Source organism: Lasiosphaeria miniovina (assembly GCF_030549165.1).
Source record: "Lasiosphaeria miniovina strain SMH2392-1A chromosome Unknown B0T26scaffold_7, whole genome shotgun sequence".
Taxonomy (NCBI): Eukaryota; Fungi; Ascomycota; class Sordariomycetes; order Sordariales; family Lasiosphaeriaceae; genus Lasiosphaeria; species Lasiosphaeria miniovina.
Window position 1 is genome coordinate 357,665 of NW_026848226.1, and position 15,300 is coordinate 372,964.

Genomic DNA, 15,300 nt, shown 5'->3' on the forward strand with positions numbered 1-15,300 from the left:
CGCGGACACGGCTGCAAGCAATGCCCAAGATGTCCAAGAACAAGAGCTGCCGCAGCTACAAGAGCAGGAAGCGTTAGTCGAGGCAGAGCCATGGACAATTGACCCTGGGGCCGTCGAGCAACCAGACGTTGAGCAACCAGGCGTCGGGAAAGACGGGTAAAAAGAACCGATGGGTGACATACGACAGCTGCTAACTGAAGATAGCCCGACTCTCGACCCGTCTCCGATCGATGCAGCACCAGCCGACGCATCACCAGCCGACGCATTGCCAGCCGACGCAGCACTAGCCGACGCAGCACTAGCCGACGCAGCACCAGACAACGCAGCACCAGCCCACACGACTCCGAGTGTCGAAGAGCCTTGCGAAGACGCCACACCCGAAGAACCCTCTACAAATGAAGCACAGGGCGAAGTTGAAGTCCTTGAGGACACGACCAGTGACGAAACCCACGATGCCACTGCCGACGATGGGACCCACGAGGCAGACGCCGACCAAGTACCGCTCGACACCGAACATATCGAGGTCAGTGGCGTTGCTGAGGATTTGGACGCAGACATTTCCGCAGATGTCACCGAGGTCCACAGCGCGCCCGATGAGCATGATATCCCCACAGCAGAAACAGAACACGGCCAAGAAGAGGCACGAGACAACGACCTGAAAGCAGACGACGCCGACACGCCGCGGCCCGCAGAGACCCCAGACTCGGAATACGCAGATGACGAGGCGTACGCTGACCGAGGGACCGACAGAAAGACGTCGCTGCGGACCGAGGCGCTGATCCACGCGGCGGCGCTGGCCGTGGTGGCCGAGATTGAAGGCCTGCGCGCGACGCAACACGACGACGCCGAGCAGGAGCAGGAGCAGGAGCAGGAGCAGGAGCACTCTGTGCTCAGCACGGACACACGCAACGATGAGGAGGAGGAGCAAGAGCAAGAACACTCGCTGCTGAGCACAGGCACACACGATGACGCCGAGGACTCGCTGCTCAACATAGACACATATGACGTGGGTGGCGAGGACGAGGCCGCAGACAGCCGGCGGCAGTCGAGCGAGTCGCAGGTACACCACGAGATCGCCTCGCGCTCGGTATCGGGCGACGAAGGCGGCGACAGCAGCTCGCAACACGAGGGCGAAGCGGACGACGACGACGACGACGACGACGACGACGGCGTGTTCAGCGAGCACGGACGCAGCCACAGCGCGCGGAGCTCCGTCGGCTCGTTTGACGGCGTCACTCCCAACAACCACGCAATCGCCGAGGACGAGACAGAGACCAAGACGCCACAGGCCAGCCCGCACCCCACGGGCCGTCGCTCGCCGCGGCTGTCAGGCGTATCAGCCATCTCGGGACTGTCGCAGTACGAGCACGACGGCGAGACGTTCGTGCCGGCGAGCCGCGAGACGCCGCGCGTGCCGTTCCGCACGCCGTCGGCGGTGCGCGCGCTGCAGATGCGGGCGTCGCCGACGCCGTCCGTGTACGATGACGAGGGCGGGTCTCCGCGGTCGTCCAATACCAAGAAGCGCAGCCAACACACGCACACGCACACGCCCAGCATGCTCCCGGCAGCCTCGCGGCTCGGCAGCCCGGTGCAGTACTCGCCCAAGGGCCGGGCGACGCCGCCGCGGTTCAGGCGGGCGCGCGCCGAGGCGCCGCTAGTCCTACTACACGTGACGCTGCTGCCGCTGCGGTGGGCGTGGGGTGACGTGCTCAACGGGCTGGACGCGGTTGGCGGCAAGGCTATGGCCGACGAGCAGACGGGCGCGCTGTACGAGGCGTCGGAGCCCCTGAAGGCGCTGCGCGACGCGTGGCGCGAGCTGCAGGACCGCGTCGGCGACACGGTGCTCGAACGAGGCATCCTGCTGCCGCACCCGCAGAACGACTACGAGGTGCTCGAGGAGCGGTTGCTGGATGCGCTGGAGCTGCCCGTGCGCCGCCGCGCCCGCATCCTCGAGTGCGGCCACTACCTGGGGCCGGCCGACGAGATGCTGGCCGACGACGACAGCGAGGATGAGGACGACGACGGGACAGAGACTCGCCGCCACTGGTGCACGACGTGCCGCGGCGACATCCAATTCCAGAACCTGGGTGCGGCCGCCCGCGTGTTCCGCGTCAAGGTGTACGCGAGCAACGGGCTGATGAAGGCGGGCGCGTGGGAGGCGTGCTGGCGCGAGATGGAGCGCGTCGACGCCGAGGTCGAGCCCGTGGTCGACGTGGTCCTGCAGGGCGAGCTCGAGCGCCTCGCCACGCTGCAGCTCGAGCACGACGACCGTGTGCGCCGCCAGCGCGAGCGCGACGCCGAGACGGCGGCTGCTGCGGCGGCTGCTGCTGCTGCTGCGGCTGCCGCTGCGGCTGATGCCCAGCTGCTGCACGAAGCTGAACTCGCTGCCGCAGAGGCTCAGGCTCAGGCTCAGGCTCAGGCTCAAGCTCAAGCTCAAGCTCAAGCTCAAGCTCAAGCTCAAGCTCAAGCTCAAGCTCAGGCTCAAGCTCAGGCTCATGCTCAGGCCGAGACTGAACTCGCCGCTGCACAGGCCGAGGCACAGGCACAGGCCGAGGCACTGGCACAGGCCGAGGCACTGGCACAGGCCGAGGCACTGGCACAGGCACAGGCTGGGGCGACAAGAGAACAACATACGCCCGATGTCGCCGACCGCAGGTTCAGCGTTGATATAGACCCGGTGGTGGAGCTGCCGCGGCTGCTGCCCGACAGCCGGGCGGTGGTGATGGCATCGCCGGCGGCCCACGCATCACCGCCCCTCCCGAACTCGGTGCTGCGCGTGCGGTCGCCACCCAGCGGCGGCAGCTCACCACCGACACCGACGCTGCGGCTTAGCCGGCGCCGGCGCGAGCGCGACGGGCGGTCGTCGCGCTCCTCGGCGCGCTCGGCCGCCCAGGAGCCCATCGACACCTCCGACGAGCGCAAGCGCCGCGATGCCGAGCGGCTGCGCGAGATCTACGGGGAAGTGGCGCCGCCTGATTCGGTGCTGCAGGGTGCGGATGTGGGTGTGGACATGGTCCCGGCTGCGCCGTCGCCGTCGCTGTCGGAGAGCACCATCCGCCCGTCGGTATCGTATGCAATCCCGCCGTCGCCGTCACAGGACGCACACGCCCGCCGTGAGGAACTCCGTTCACGGTCTGCGTCTGCGTCCGTGCAACAGCAGCAGCAGCAGCAGCAGCAGCAGCAGCAGCAGCAGCAGCAGCAACAACAGCAACAGCAACAGCAACGGCAGCAGCTGCAGCAACAGCAACAGCACCAGCAACAGCACCAGCAGCAACACCACCCTCAACAAGGCCAGCACCAGCACCAGCAACAACACCACCCGCAACAACAACACCACCAACAACACAACCCCCAACACCCATCCCCAGGCAGTCACAGGAGTAACCTCGACAACGCATCCTTCGCTGAACTACTCCTCGAGGCCTTCAAAGTCCTGCTGCGCGACCCCAAGAACGTGGCCATCATCGTGCTGTGCGTGTTCCTGTGGGGCTTCATGGCGCGGCCGGCGCCGGTGCCTGCCGTCGTGCCGGGGTTTGCTGTCGACGCTGTGCCGTATGCGTACCGTGCTGCTGTCGACGGGGTGAAGCAGCAGCCTGGTCGTGTTTCTGCTGCTGTTTCTCATGTGCAGGGGCAGGTGCAGACGCGTGACGATGCCGTGGCTGCTGTTGTGGTTGAGGCCGTGGCTGCTGTTGTGGTTGAGGCCGTGGCGGGGTTGGGCGTGCCGTCTGCGGCTGGTTTGGACAGCGGCGTTGCTGTGCGGGATGTTGTTGGTGTGGATGGGGACGTGCTTGCCGTGGACGGCTCGGCGCCGGCTGCAATGGACGTCGAGGTTGGTCCCGTCGTGCATGTCGCTGAGGTCGATGCGACTGCTTTCGTCGTGGAGAGCCCCGCGTTTGAAGCAGAGATCGCAGACCCGCAGATCACCGAGGAGACTCGTCCCTCGCTTGACGATGTCTTGGACGCTCACGACGAAGAGCATCCAGGCGCCATTGACGACGAGACCGAGCCGGCCCCGGCAGTCGAGCCAGCAGACCTCGCCTCGCCGCCCACCACCCCGGACACGAGAAGCAACATGCCAGCCGACAGCGACGGCCCGCAGCGCAAAACCGTGCGCGTGTTCGAGACCGTCACCGAGACGGTGCGCGTGCAGCTAGCCACCGCGAGTGGTGCGGCCGAGACATGGACAGCCACAGCGTCGACATCGGCTGCCGTGAAGACGACCGTGCCCGCTGTAGACGGGGTCCACGACGAGCCGTCAGAGACGGTCACCGTGACGGTCACCGTGTCAGTACCTGCGGCGTTTTGAGGCAGTCTCTCACAGGCCGTATCGGCACAGGTGGGATGATGTCTGTCTGTCTGTCTGTCTGTCTGTCTGTCTGTCTGTCTGTCGACATACGTGTGTGGCGAGATGAGCGCCTCGAGAATTGATGTTTACAACGAACCGGATCTATCGGTCGGTCGATGACGGATGCATGGATGAAATTTGGATTTTGGGTTAAGCATATGAGGATTTCTGAGCGAGCGAGCGAGCGAGCGGAGCGATCGAGCATGGTTGGTTGCAAGAGTTTGTTTACTGTCACCAGTTTGTATGGCTTCATTTCCTGTCTGGGAAACACCTCCTTATCGTAATTACACTGAGCGACTTGGATGCAAGTTGGTACATACATAGCAGTCGAATTCTTTTATCTGATCATCGCCGTTCCCAGCGTGTGCAATCGTTACACCGGCTCTTTGGCTGGTGTCTCATCAAAATCATTCAGCTGAACGGAGCTACCTTAGGCGAGCTTGCGAGCCCGAGGTGGCGTATAGAGGCTGTATTCTATATTACCGTGGGGGTGCCGAATGTTTCTCGAATGGGAACTGGTTAGGTTACTGTGTCAAAATGGGAGGTAGGAGGTAGGAATTGGTCGATCGGATGAACCTGGGACAGGTTAAGCCGTGAAATGCCGCTTTGCTGTGTCGTGGTTGTGTCAGGAAGGAGCGCTGCAGGCTCAGCGCCGCAGGCCAAGAGCGCCGCAGGCACTGGGGGTTCTGGGGGGCTTGCCCCCTAGAAATCCAACAATTCGACCATGAGCATCGAAATATAGAATTATCACGAGAATTTGTTTTGGTGGTAGAATGGCTGTCAATCCGTTGTAGGTGGTCCGTACTGTACCTTCAACTTTCTAGCCAGCCCCCCCGCTGAAATAAACCACTTTCCTCATCAACCTCGTAATACAACCAACTTCAGTCAATCGCACGTACGATTTATCGCTTTCTAGCTATGAACAGGCACCCCGAATACTTTACGATTATTACCCTATTAATCTCTACTAATATATTACCAGGAGCGCGTGTTTTTCGAGCCGCCGCGATGGCTACAGTAGGGTCTCTCAACCGCAGCCCCCACGGCCCGATGCGCTAAATCCAGGCGGCCGTGGCTAGCCTCCCGACGGCCCGATCCTACTAAAAGAGACCCCGAACGACCAGATTCCTCCGAGGGCAGCCCGCCGCAGGCGCCGCCAGAGGCAAAAAACAAGAAGAAAAGAGGCTCCGTTCAGCTGACCCCTTCCTGACTAGTCAGGTAACCTAATTTAACTAGCAATTCTTCCAATCCGAACAGCAGCACAGCAGCACGGCAGACCAAACACTCAAATCATAAACCGCAACAAGCACTCCATCACACATCACACTTCTACACAACCTACTCCTCGCGTACTTGCAGCCCCAAACTAACCAGATACTCCCCCATGTCATGCATGGGCGGGTTGCCAAAGACCATGCCGCCCAGACTACCCACGCTCCCGGGCGGCGCAAAGCGGAACAGCTCGACGGGGCCTTGCGGCGGCGTGCTCGACCGTAGCAGCAGCGGCTCGCCGGCGTTGAGCAGCTCGCGCGCCGGCATGGGCGCGAGGTTGCGCGCGCCAAGGCCCACTGCTGCCAGCCACTGCATATACGGCACGTCGCCGCGGGGGATAGGGTCGCCCTCGTGGATCACCGCGAGGAACAGGCCGCCCACATCGGCCGCCGGCGCTGTGAGGGCCGGAGCCGTCACGGGCGGCGCCGCGAAGGTGATGGCGTGCACGCTGCGGAAGGCTGGCCCTGTGTCAGCACCGGCGTCTTTACGTGTGAGGAGATGAGAAGAGGGCTTACACTCTCTGACCCCCGCCAGGCCGTTCCGCTCGTTGCCAGCGGGCTTCATCATGTGCGCGTACAGCAGCGCTGCGACGGCCGCGCCGGCCGAGTGGCCCGTGAACAAGAGGTCAATCGGGCCGCCGACGTCGTGTCTCTCCCGCACCGCCTTGATGAGCTCGGCGATCTTGGGCGCCATGGCGCGCGCGCACTCGAGAAATCCGCCGTGCACCCTGTACGACTGGCCCGGCGAGGGCACGCCCTGTGCCCCCTGCTGTCAGCATGGGTATCTCGTCTTGTCTGCGAGGTCGGCCTACCAGGAAGTTATCAGCCGCACCCGCTGCGTCCTTGTAGTTGGCGTTGACGGCCCAGTCGTGCTTGGCCTTGGAGCCCCTGATGGCGACGATCACGGTCGGCACCCACGCAGCGTCGCGGGCATGCTCGGCGGGCGACGTGACCAGGGTTACAGTCGTCGCCTTAACCATGTTGTCCCTGGACCATTCCCTGAGCCATTTCCCGCCGGCAGCGAGGTCGGGCTTGGGCTCGGTGTAGACCCGCTTGGCGGCCCAGGCGCCCTGTTCGACCAGCCACTTGCCGAAGCCGCTCAGGTGGAGAGCATCGAGATCAATGTCCTTGAAGGACGAGTTGTCGAGGTCTTCGGTTCGCCGGATCAACAGGCTGACGTTCAGCCCGCCGTCGTAGCCGTCTGGACGAGTCAGTTCTGGCCATCCATAACTTGACTCGGCGCATGTATGTACACACCTCCATCGGGCAAGTCCAGTGTTTGGAGGTATTCGGTGACCTCGACAAGGTTGCGCGAGACGGCTGGTAAGTTTTTGCTACCTGACGAGGCACCTGAGGGGGCTACGACTGATAGCCCAGCTTTGAGCGACTCGATCTTCGGTCCGCCTTGCTTGACTAGGTCAAGGTACCAGTTGGCCCGGTCCATCATCTTGTCCGCCATGGTCGTGTTATGTTGTTGTCGTCGTCGTTGTCGTTGTCGTTGTCGTCGTCGTTGTCGTTGTCGTCGTCGTTGTCGTTGTCGTCGTCGTTGTCGTTGTCGTTGTCGTCGTCGTTGTCGTTGTCGTCGTCGTTGTCGTCGTCGTTGTCGTACCGTCGTTGCTGATGCTCTTGCTTTCCTCGTCAACAAAGAGCGGACAAATGTGCCACCAAGAGCTCTTGAGAAGGTCAGGACGAGGATGACGAGCTGCATGTGACAATGGCTGAGCTCCCCGGACCTGTGGCTGCCGCCGTTTGACTGCATGGCAGGGCTGCATGAAGCTTGGCATTCGACAGCCAATGGGGATATGTAGCCCCCTGTTAGGGGTCCAGCCGCCCGCCAGTGACATCCCACGACCCCTCAGCAACCCCGGTAACTGGCTCGTGCCTGGTGCCTGGTGCCTGGTGCCTGGCTGGTGGCTGTTCCAGACCTGGTTCCATGAGCGACTGCGGCTTTCCGTCGTCATGTGTCGCCAGCTTGGTACTCTGCCCGTCTCAGCCTCTGTACTCCGTACCTCTCTGCCTCTGTACTCCGTACCTCTCTGCCTCTGCCGCCTGTGCCCCTGCCGCTGTGCCTCTGCCGCTGTGCGTCTTTGCCTCTGTATCCCTGTACCTCTCAACCTCCATACCCCTCCACCTCAGCGCTTCCACTCAACCCCCCAATCCCTCAACCTCTGTACCTCTCTGTCTCTATGTCGCTCTACCTACCTCACCTCTACCTCTTACCCTACCTCTTACCGTTCGACCTCTACGTGGCTCAACCTCAGCCACGACTCCACCTCGACCTCACCTCTGCGCTAGGATAGCCTGCAGCTACAGCTTATACAGGTACCCTTGCCCAGACCTCCACGTAACAGGTGTTGTCTGCTGGTGCAGCGGTAGCTTACGACAACTTCGACATCTTTCCCCCCCCTCCCGAAGCACGCATGGTTAGCACATCCTCCAAACCGGCCGGCCGCGCCGGGTACCGGTCGAGATGGGCCCAAGTGAAGGACCCGCTCCTCGACGTGCTTCAGCGCATGTACTGGGACGGGGTGGCGCGCGAGATGGCCTCGGCACTCGTCGCCTTTGCCAAAATATGTCAGCTCCACCCCGAGAGCCTGCCAGAGGAGACAGTGTCCACCCGCGAACTCGTGTCGGCGCGGCTGCCTAAGCTGCAGAGCCTGTGGGACCCGACCATCGGTAGGGAGATTCAGGAGAGCGGCAACATCAGGTACGGGCCCTCGACCATACGACGGAGCCGGACCGGCGTCGAGAACCTCGGAGTCTTTGAGCGCGACGCCCCCAACCTGACCCGCCGCGTGGCCCACGCCATGCGCATCGACCCGCGCGAGAAGCGGGCGCGGGCGCTGCTGCAGGCAACAGGCCTGCTGGACGTCGACATTGCCAGCGAATACCGCGACCCCGTCTTGTCGTGCCTGGCGCCGCCGCCGCAGTTCGACGCCCTGCCCCACGTGCTGATCACCCGCCAGTGCTCCGAGTGCCGCTGGCCGATCCGGTCGTACAGCTTCTACGAGTGCGCCGAGGGCTGCACCGACACCAAGGGCTGCACGTCTGACCGGGCGCCAGCCGACGCCGACGCCGAAGCCCCAGACGCATCCTTGCAGCGCAACCAGTTCATGCTGCTCGGGCACAGCGAGGCCGGGCGCAAGGCCGTCGAGCGCAGCCTCAGGCAGCCGACGCCCTTCCGGCTCTGTCCGGCCTGCCTGCACAACACCGAGCGGCCCGTCGACCACCTGCGCGAGGTCGTGGCGTTTCCCGACACGGACAGCGACGACGCCAAGGCGTTTGCGCGAGAGCTCGATGCGTGGGAGGACCGCAAGCGCGGCCAGACAGCGCACGGGCGCTCGCTGCAGAGCGTCGACGGCGCGGGCGCCGTGGCGCTGCAGAGAGAGACTCGGACACCGTCGAGGCGCGTCTTCCCCGACGGTAACACGCACGCGACGCTCATGTTCGGGCCGCTGCTGATCGAGAACGGCGCAAGCGCGGGCGCGCTCATCTCGCTGCGCAGCCCGCCGGCGCTCGGCGTCGACACGGCGCCCGAGATGGACCGCTACCTGGCGCGCGACGACGACTTGGAAAAGGTCAAGCATGGGGTCGTCGTCACCTCGGTCGAGTACAAGCTGGCCGAGGACAGGGCGCTGTTCACGCGGCGGCGGAGCAAGCCGCGGCACCGGCTGGTGCGGTGCGAGAAGCAGATCGCCGGGGGGCTCTTCACGGGCCACGACGACACGTGCGTCGATGAGGAGGACGAAATTGTGCGCTGCTTCCTAACGCGCGCCAACGACTGGCGAGCCGTTACAAAGTCCCGCCGCCCCACCCAGAAGCAGCGCCTCGAGAAGCTGCACGCGTTTGCCGCCGAGATCCGCGACATGATCAGAGCCGGCTTCGAGCACCGCGCCGACCACTACCTCGGCACGTTTGCGCGGCGACTGTCCGACACGGCCATCAAGCTCAACTCTAGCCTGATACTCAATAACTGCCAGATGTTCTGCAACAACATGGTGTTTCGCAACGACACGGACTCGATATACTTTCACCGGCAGTTCCCGTTCATGATGCCGATGGGCCGGAGGGACCTGAGGCTGCCGGCGTACCTGATGAGCTTTGCGCGCGACGCGCCGCACGGGGCCGTGGACATGGCCAACCGCGGCATCGCGCGGCTGGGCCGGCTGCAGTCGAGCATGCAGCTGCACGGATGCATGGCGCACAACCCCGCCGACGCCATCGACCACGCCGCGAGCGTGCGCTACAAGATCGACGCGGCCGGCCGCTCCGTATGGGCGTCGTCGTCAGCCTCCAACACGTGCCACGACGACATCCTGCTCAAGGCCCCCAACACGACGTGCACGACCGAGCCTCGGGGCACCGGCGGTCACGCCTGCACTCTCGCCGATCATCTGCTCGACTGCCCGTTTGACAACCTGTGCGTGCTGACGCTGCATACGCACCGCGACATGCGGTACTATGCCTCCGCGCCGAGTCAGGACCGCGATGGCACCGTGCAGCAGGGGAGGCAGCTGACGAGCGCGACAGCGGGCGAGCGCAGGGAGTGGTTGGCGAACCGCTTGCGGGTGTTGCACCGGACGTACGCGCTCAATACGTTCCTCGCCGAGATAGTGCGGGCATACGGCGCCATGTTGCGCGATTCGCTACCAAACGACGGGCGGTGGTTGCCGCCCCTCATCGCGCGCATGTACTGGGAGCCAGGCAGCGGCGCCGAGCATGGGCGGGCGTGGTGGTACCAGAAGGCCTCCGGGCCCAGCGTGTATACTAGGAACACGGAAGACGCGTGGCCCGCGTGGACGCATCTCAAGCCTAAGGAGCGCGCCCGCGCGCTGGAGCTGACCGTAGTCCGCGACGGGCTGGCGCGGGACAGCGCGCTGCGGGCCGCATGGCGGCGTGTTGCTGCGGCGGTGCGGCGCGGCGCGGCGACGCCCGAGGCGGCTGGGTCGTGCTGCTGCGAGGTGTGTCTAGGCATCGAGGGCGAGGTTGTGTGTCGGCGGGCGCTCGGCGCTGAGGCCGTGGCCGCGGCGGCTGCCGTGGCGGTGGCGGCCAGTGACGCGCCCTCCCGAGACTCGCTAAAGCAAGGAGTCCAGGGGCTGCAGAGCTGGCTGCGGTCCGAGGCGGGTCTGGCAGCGGACGGGTCTGGCGAGTTGGAGGACCTCGTCCGGCGGGCGACCGAGTTGCTCAACAATAAGAATAAGCAGGTTGGGGAGGGGCGGGATGGCCGGGTGCCTGCCAAAGCAGACACTCGAGGGGGGCGAGGGATTGTGCAGACTGGCCGTCTGCCAGAGGAACATAAGACGTGGATCTGACTGAGGCAAGGACAACCAACATGTCAGGTCACGACCCATGTGGACAACAGCCGTGTGCACAAAGCCGTGTGCACACCAACCGTAGCGGCGGCATCTTTTTGGTGGTGCCGAACTGACACGTCGTTCAAGGCTGTGAACGAATAATGTTTGATATAAGAGCAAAAGATACAATGATCAAAATATGCTATGATCAAAAACGGCGGTCCAGCTCCATGGTGAAAGAATAGCTGCGAACTGGGTTGGTTGTTTCCTTTAGTTTGAGGACCGGAGGCCCGAAGCCTACACGTAAGAAGACATTCCTCAACTGTTGGGTAAACCCTAACCCTAGTCGTACCCGTCTACAGCATTCGCCAGAACGATAACAGGAAAGAGCGCAACTGAAGCCAGAAGGAACGAGAACAGGAAAGAGTGATCCGCCTCGGTCAACCTAAGCAGCGGAAACGACAACAGGAAAGAGTGCATCGGTTGTGCAACGCAAACTCAAAGTGAACATGCAACAGCCGAGCTGACATCCACATGCAACTCCACACCAACACCTCGGCAACCCGCCCTCGGCAGCTAATAAGGCCACGTAGGTGGGCCAGTCTCCATCAAATCCTGACAGCAGCTCAGGACAGCAGGGATGATAGTATAGTGGTCAGTATCTCTCGTTGTGGCTTCGTGGCTCTTGCAAGAGATGCCAACAATACCCGAGAAGACCCAGGTTCGATTCCTGGTTATCCCAGAACCAGTGCAGGCATTATTTTGCAGGTTGTGTCCATTCCATGGGGATTTTTATTTTTATATTCATTTTTCATTCTCGCCTTCTTTCTCTCTCTAACGCCTTCTTTCTCTCTCTAACGCCTTCTTTCTCTCTCTAACACCTTCTTTCTCTCTCTAACGCCTTCTTTCTCTCCAAATCTCTTCACTTCCTTGTTCTCCTTTCATTCACTTCGAGTCTACCTGCTTGTTCTTTTTTCCACTCCCTGCAAGGCGCAAGACTCTTTGACATGTTGTTTTCCAGACGTCCTGTCAACACATCAGACACATCACATAGACACTCAGTCAGACACGGGCACATCAGACACAGGCACGGGTATCAAGCATCTATTACTTTTATCTATCGCATCACACGCGTCACAGGCTCCCCGCATCCTCTGTCACGCCGTTCCCCGCCGGCTTGGCCGACGCCAGCGTCTGCTGCAGCGGCGGCAGCAGGCTCTTGGCCGTGTGGCGGGCCTGCTGGGCGAGCACGGCGTCCATGACGACCAGCGCGGCCATGGCCTCGACGATGGGGATGGCGCGCGGCACCACGCACGGGTCGTGGCGGCCCTTGGCGGCGAGGATCCCCTCGGCCGACCCGTCGTACGTAGCCGTCGTCTGCTCCTGGCCGATCGTGGCCGCCGGCTTGAAGGCGACGCGGAAGTAGATGGGCGCGCCGTTGGAGATGCCGCCCTGGATGCCGCCCGAGAAGTTGGTCTTGGTCGTCAGCTTGGGCCGCGGGTGCCCGGTGCGCGCGGCGCCGCTCTCGGCCACGCCCGACGGCAGCTCTGCCGTGGACGACACGAACGGGTCGTTGTGCGTCGACCCCGGCACCTCGCACCCCGCGAAGCCCGAGCCGATCTCGAAGCCCTTGGTGGCGGGGATGCTCAGCATGGCGTGTGCCAGCATGGCCTCGAGCTTGTCGAAGCACGGCTCGCCCAGGCCGCTCGGGGCGTTGCGGATGACGCACGTCACTGTGCCGCCGATGCTATCGTTGCGCTCCTTGAAGTCGGAGATGTACTCGACCATCTTGGTGGATGCGGCCGCGTCGGGGCAGCGCACGGGCAGGAAGCTGTCGACCGTCTTGCGGTCGATGGACTCGACCAGCGACAGGAAGGCGGGGTTCGTGCTCGGGCTCGGGTGCTCGGCGGTGGGCGGGAACAGGTGGACGGCGCCGACCGAGGTGGTGAAGGCGACAATCTCGACGCCGTAGGCCAGGCGCAGGTACTTCTCGGCGATGGAGCCAGCGGCCACGCGGCCAATCGTCTCGCGCGCGCTGCTGCGGCCGCCGCCGCTGCTGGCCTTGACACCGTACTTTTCGAGGTAGGTCCAGTCGGCGTGGCTGGGGCGGGGGAACCTGTCCATGGTCGAGTTTCCGTAGTCTGCTCCAGTCGCCCGTCAGCCAAGTTCTCTGTCGGGGGCGTCAAATAGCAGACGCACCCTTGGGGCGCTGGTCTTCGTTGAGGACCATCATGCCGATGGGGGTGCCCAGCGTGACGCCGAACTCGGTGCCCGACTGGATCAGCACGCGGTCCTTTTCGTTGCGGGGCGTGGTGATGTTGCTCTGGCCGGGGCGGCGGCGCGTCATCTGCGGCTGGATGTCGTCCTCGGTGAGCTCCATGCCGGGCGGGCAGCCGTCGACAATGCAGCCGACGGAGCGGCAGTGCGACTCGCCATAGCTGCCATTGTGTCAGTTGTCAGTCTTGGCCTGGGCTTTGCAATCACGAGGGAGCGTACGTGGTGACCCGGAAGTAGTCCCCGAAAGTCGACATTGCGTGGTGGTTGTTCGGATTGTCGTTGAGTCAGAGACAACAATGTGGCATGATCGGTCGTAAAATTTAGTGAGCAATTGAATTGGGCCCCTCCATGCCGCCCGGTCATCGGCACACCCACCCCGCGAAACGGCGGGGCAGCGGCGGTGAGTCCACACTAGTAGTGTAGGTAACCCTGAGCTCCACTACCGGACCCCTGCCACTGCCCTGTCCACGCTAACGCAGAGCTGGGAGCGAACCTCTACTGCGGATGGAACCTTGACAGACCCGACGAATGCAGGCTCAACTGCAACCTCAATTCACGTCTGCAGCTGCGGCGTCGGGGTTGTCCTGTTCGGGATGAAGGCTACTCGGTAAAGACACAACCACCAGGCACTCTAGACTGGATGCATGCAAGCACGTGAGCCATGTCGCTCATAGCACAGTGCAAGCCGCGGGCATTAAGAGCCTGTAGCTGGGCTCCTCGGCTTCACCTTCACCTTCACCTTCACTTCAACCTCGCGCCCAGCTCCGTCTCAGCAACTCGCCGGCGCATCTCGACCAACCACGACCGGGACGCACTGCTAGCACGGCCAGTGCAAGTATACCGGTCGACCTCATCCGACCCGTACGTCAACCTGTCGATCGAGCACTTCCTGCTGCAGCGCACGCACGCCGCAGCGACGGTACTCTTCCAGTACGTGAACCGGCCGTGCGTCGTCGTCGGCCGCAACCAGAACCCGTGGCTGGAGGCGAACCTGCAGCAGGTGCGGCGGGGCCTTGGCCCCGATGAACCCGTGCCAGTGGACCTCGTGCGGCGGCGGTCGGGCGGCGGCGCCGTGTTCCACGACGCCGGCAACGTCAACTGGGCCGTCGTGTGCCCAGCCGCCGCCTTCGACCGCGACCGCCACGCCGAGATGGTCGTGCGCGCGCTGCAGGCGCTCTCTCCCGGCACCGGCACCCCGCGCGTCAACGCGCGCCACGACATCGTCCTCGACACCCCCGGCAGCGGCGGCGGCTCGTTCAAGATCTCTGGCTCCGCGTACAAGCTGACGCGGCTGCGCGCGCTGCACCACGGCACGTGCCTGCTGGCGTCGCCGCACCTGGGCGCCATCTCGGCGCTGCTGCGGTCGCCGGCCGCGCCGTTCGTCAAGGCGCGCGGCGTCGAGAGCGTGCGGTCGCCCGTGCGCAACGCCGGCGCCGACCCCGGGGCTTTCATGGCGGCCGTGGTAGCCAAGTTCCGCCACATGTATGGCGATGCGGGGGACGAGGTCATGGTCGGCGCGGACGCGCTGGACGCGGTGCCTGAGATCAGGGCCGGTGTTGCTGAGTTGATGGCGAGTTGCCTTGCCTTTCATTCCATTCCATTCCGTTTCACTCTCGTCTATAAGGAGCCACGAACATGGACTGACAAGAACCAGTCTCCGGAATGGATCTACGACCAGACGCCGCAGTTCACCTTGTCGTCCCACCCGACCGACGACGACCCGCGCCCGCGGCCCGCGCTCCCCCCCAACCTTCCGCCGAACGTAAGCCCACTTTCTCCCACTCTTTTCCATCAGTCCTAACACGCACCGTACAGCTACGCATCCACCTGACGGTGCGGCACGGCGAGATTCAGACAGCCGCCGTGTCCGGGCTGCGGTACGTGGCCCTGTCCCGCGCAGACGAGTCGGCGGCCCACGACGCCGCGCTGAGCACATCGCTGGCGGGGCAGCGGCTGCACGACATCCGCGACTGGCACGCGGTGCTGGAGAGGGCGGCGCCGGTGAGCGCGGCGGACCGGCTGCACGTGGGCGGGTGGCTCAACGGCATGTTTGGGCTTGAGACGAGTGCGTAGCCTGCAAACCTCAAGCACGACATGTGAAAGCCTGTGGATT

General features: G+C 63.6%; 7 protein-coding genes and 1 non-coding gene across 8 annotated transcripts; 3 read left to right on the top strand and 5 right to left on the bottom strand.

The window, feature by feature from the left end:
• Nucleotides 1-290: 290 nt before the first annotated feature.
• On the bottom strand, nt 291-938 carry B0T26DRAFT_725087 (uncharacterized protein; the record flags this gene model as incomplete). The annotated part of the gene is made up of 1 exon (XM_060442730.1): nt 291-938. A coding segment is annotated over one exon (309 nt), but the record flags the coding sequence as incomplete, so codon positions are not given.
• A 2,714-nt stretch (nt 939-3,652) lies between these two features.
• B0T26DRAFT_725090 (uncharacterized protein) lies at nt 3,653-4,950 on the bottom strand. The gene is made up of 2 exons (XM_060442731.1): nt 4,390-4,950; nt 3,653-4,369 (listed from the first exon to the last, which is right to left on the bottom strand). Exons 1-2 carry the CDS (start codon nt 4,665-4,667, stop codon nt 3,964-3,966), a joined length of 684 nt encoding a protein of 227 aa, XP_060291062.1. The 5' UTR covers nt 4,668-4,950; the 3' UTR covers nt 3,653-3,963.
• Nucleotides 4,951-5,444: 494 nt separating this feature from the next.
• On the bottom strand, nt 5,445-7,113 carry B0T26DRAFT_725094 (Alpha/Beta hydrolase protein). Its single transcript, XM_060442732.1, has 4 exons — nt 6,874-7,113; nt 6,429-6,817; nt 6,133-6,373; nt 5,445-6,075 (listed from the first exon to the last, which is right to left on the bottom strand). Exons 1-4 carry the CDS (start codon nt 7,073-7,075, stop codon nt 5,684-5,686), a joined length of 1,224 nt encoding a protein of 407 aa, XP_060291063.1. The 5' UTR covers nt 7,076-7,113; the 3' UTR covers nt 5,445-5,683.
• B0T26DRAFT_439560 (uncharacterized protein) lies at nt 6,840-7,886 on the bottom strand. Its single transcript, XM_060435036.1, has 2 exons — nt 7,649-7,886; nt 6,840-7,596 (listed from the first exon to the last, which is right to left on the bottom strand). Exons 1-2 carry the CDS (start codon nt 7,735-7,737, stop codon nt 7,083-7,085), a joined length of 603 nt encoding a protein of 200 aa, XP_060291064.1. The 5' UTR covers nt 7,738-7,886; the 3' UTR covers nt 6,840-7,082.
• A 150-nt stretch (nt 7,887-8,036) lies between these two features.
• On the top strand, nt 8,037-10,928 carry B0T26DRAFT_679728 (uncharacterized protein; the record flags this gene model as incomplete). The annotated part of the gene is made up of 1 exon (XM_060440389.1): nt 8,037-10,928. One exon carries the CDS (start codon nt 8,037-8,039, stop codon nt 10,926-10,928), a length of 2,892 nt encoding a protein of 963 aa, XP_060291065.1.
• Nucleotides 10,929-11,547: 619 nt separating this feature from the next.
• B0T26DRAFT_t220 lies at nt 11,548-11,652 on the top strand. Its single transcript has one exon. It is a non-coding gene; the product is annotated as a tRNA-His (tRNA).
• A 77-nt stretch (nt 11,653-11,729) lies between these two features.
• On the bottom strand, nt 11,730-13,501 carry B0T26DRAFT_725100 (chorismate synthase). The gene is made up of 3 exons (XM_060442733.1): nt 13,407-13,501; nt 13,110-13,348; nt 11,730-13,051 (listed from the first exon to the last, which is right to left on the bottom strand). The coding sequence occupies exons 1-3, from the start codon at nt 13,439-13,441 to the stop codon at nt 12,045-12,047; spliced, it is 1,281 nt and encodes a 426-aa protein (XP_060291066.1). The 5' UTR covers nt 13,442-13,501; the 3' UTR covers nt 11,730-12,044.
• A 347-nt stretch (nt 13,502-13,848) lies between these two features.
• B0T26DRAFT_814647 (uncharacterized protein) lies at nt 13,849-15,260 on the top strand (the record flags this gene model as incomplete). The annotated part of the gene is made up of 4 exons (XM_060447354.1): nt 13,849-13,891; nt 14,009-14,757; nt 14,842-14,949; nt 15,003-15,260. 4 exons carry the CDS (start codon nt 13,849-13,851, stop codon nt 15,258-15,260), a joined length of 1,158 nt encoding a protein of 385 aa, XP_060291067.1.
• Between the last annotated feature and the right edge of the window lie 40 nt (nt 15,261-15,300).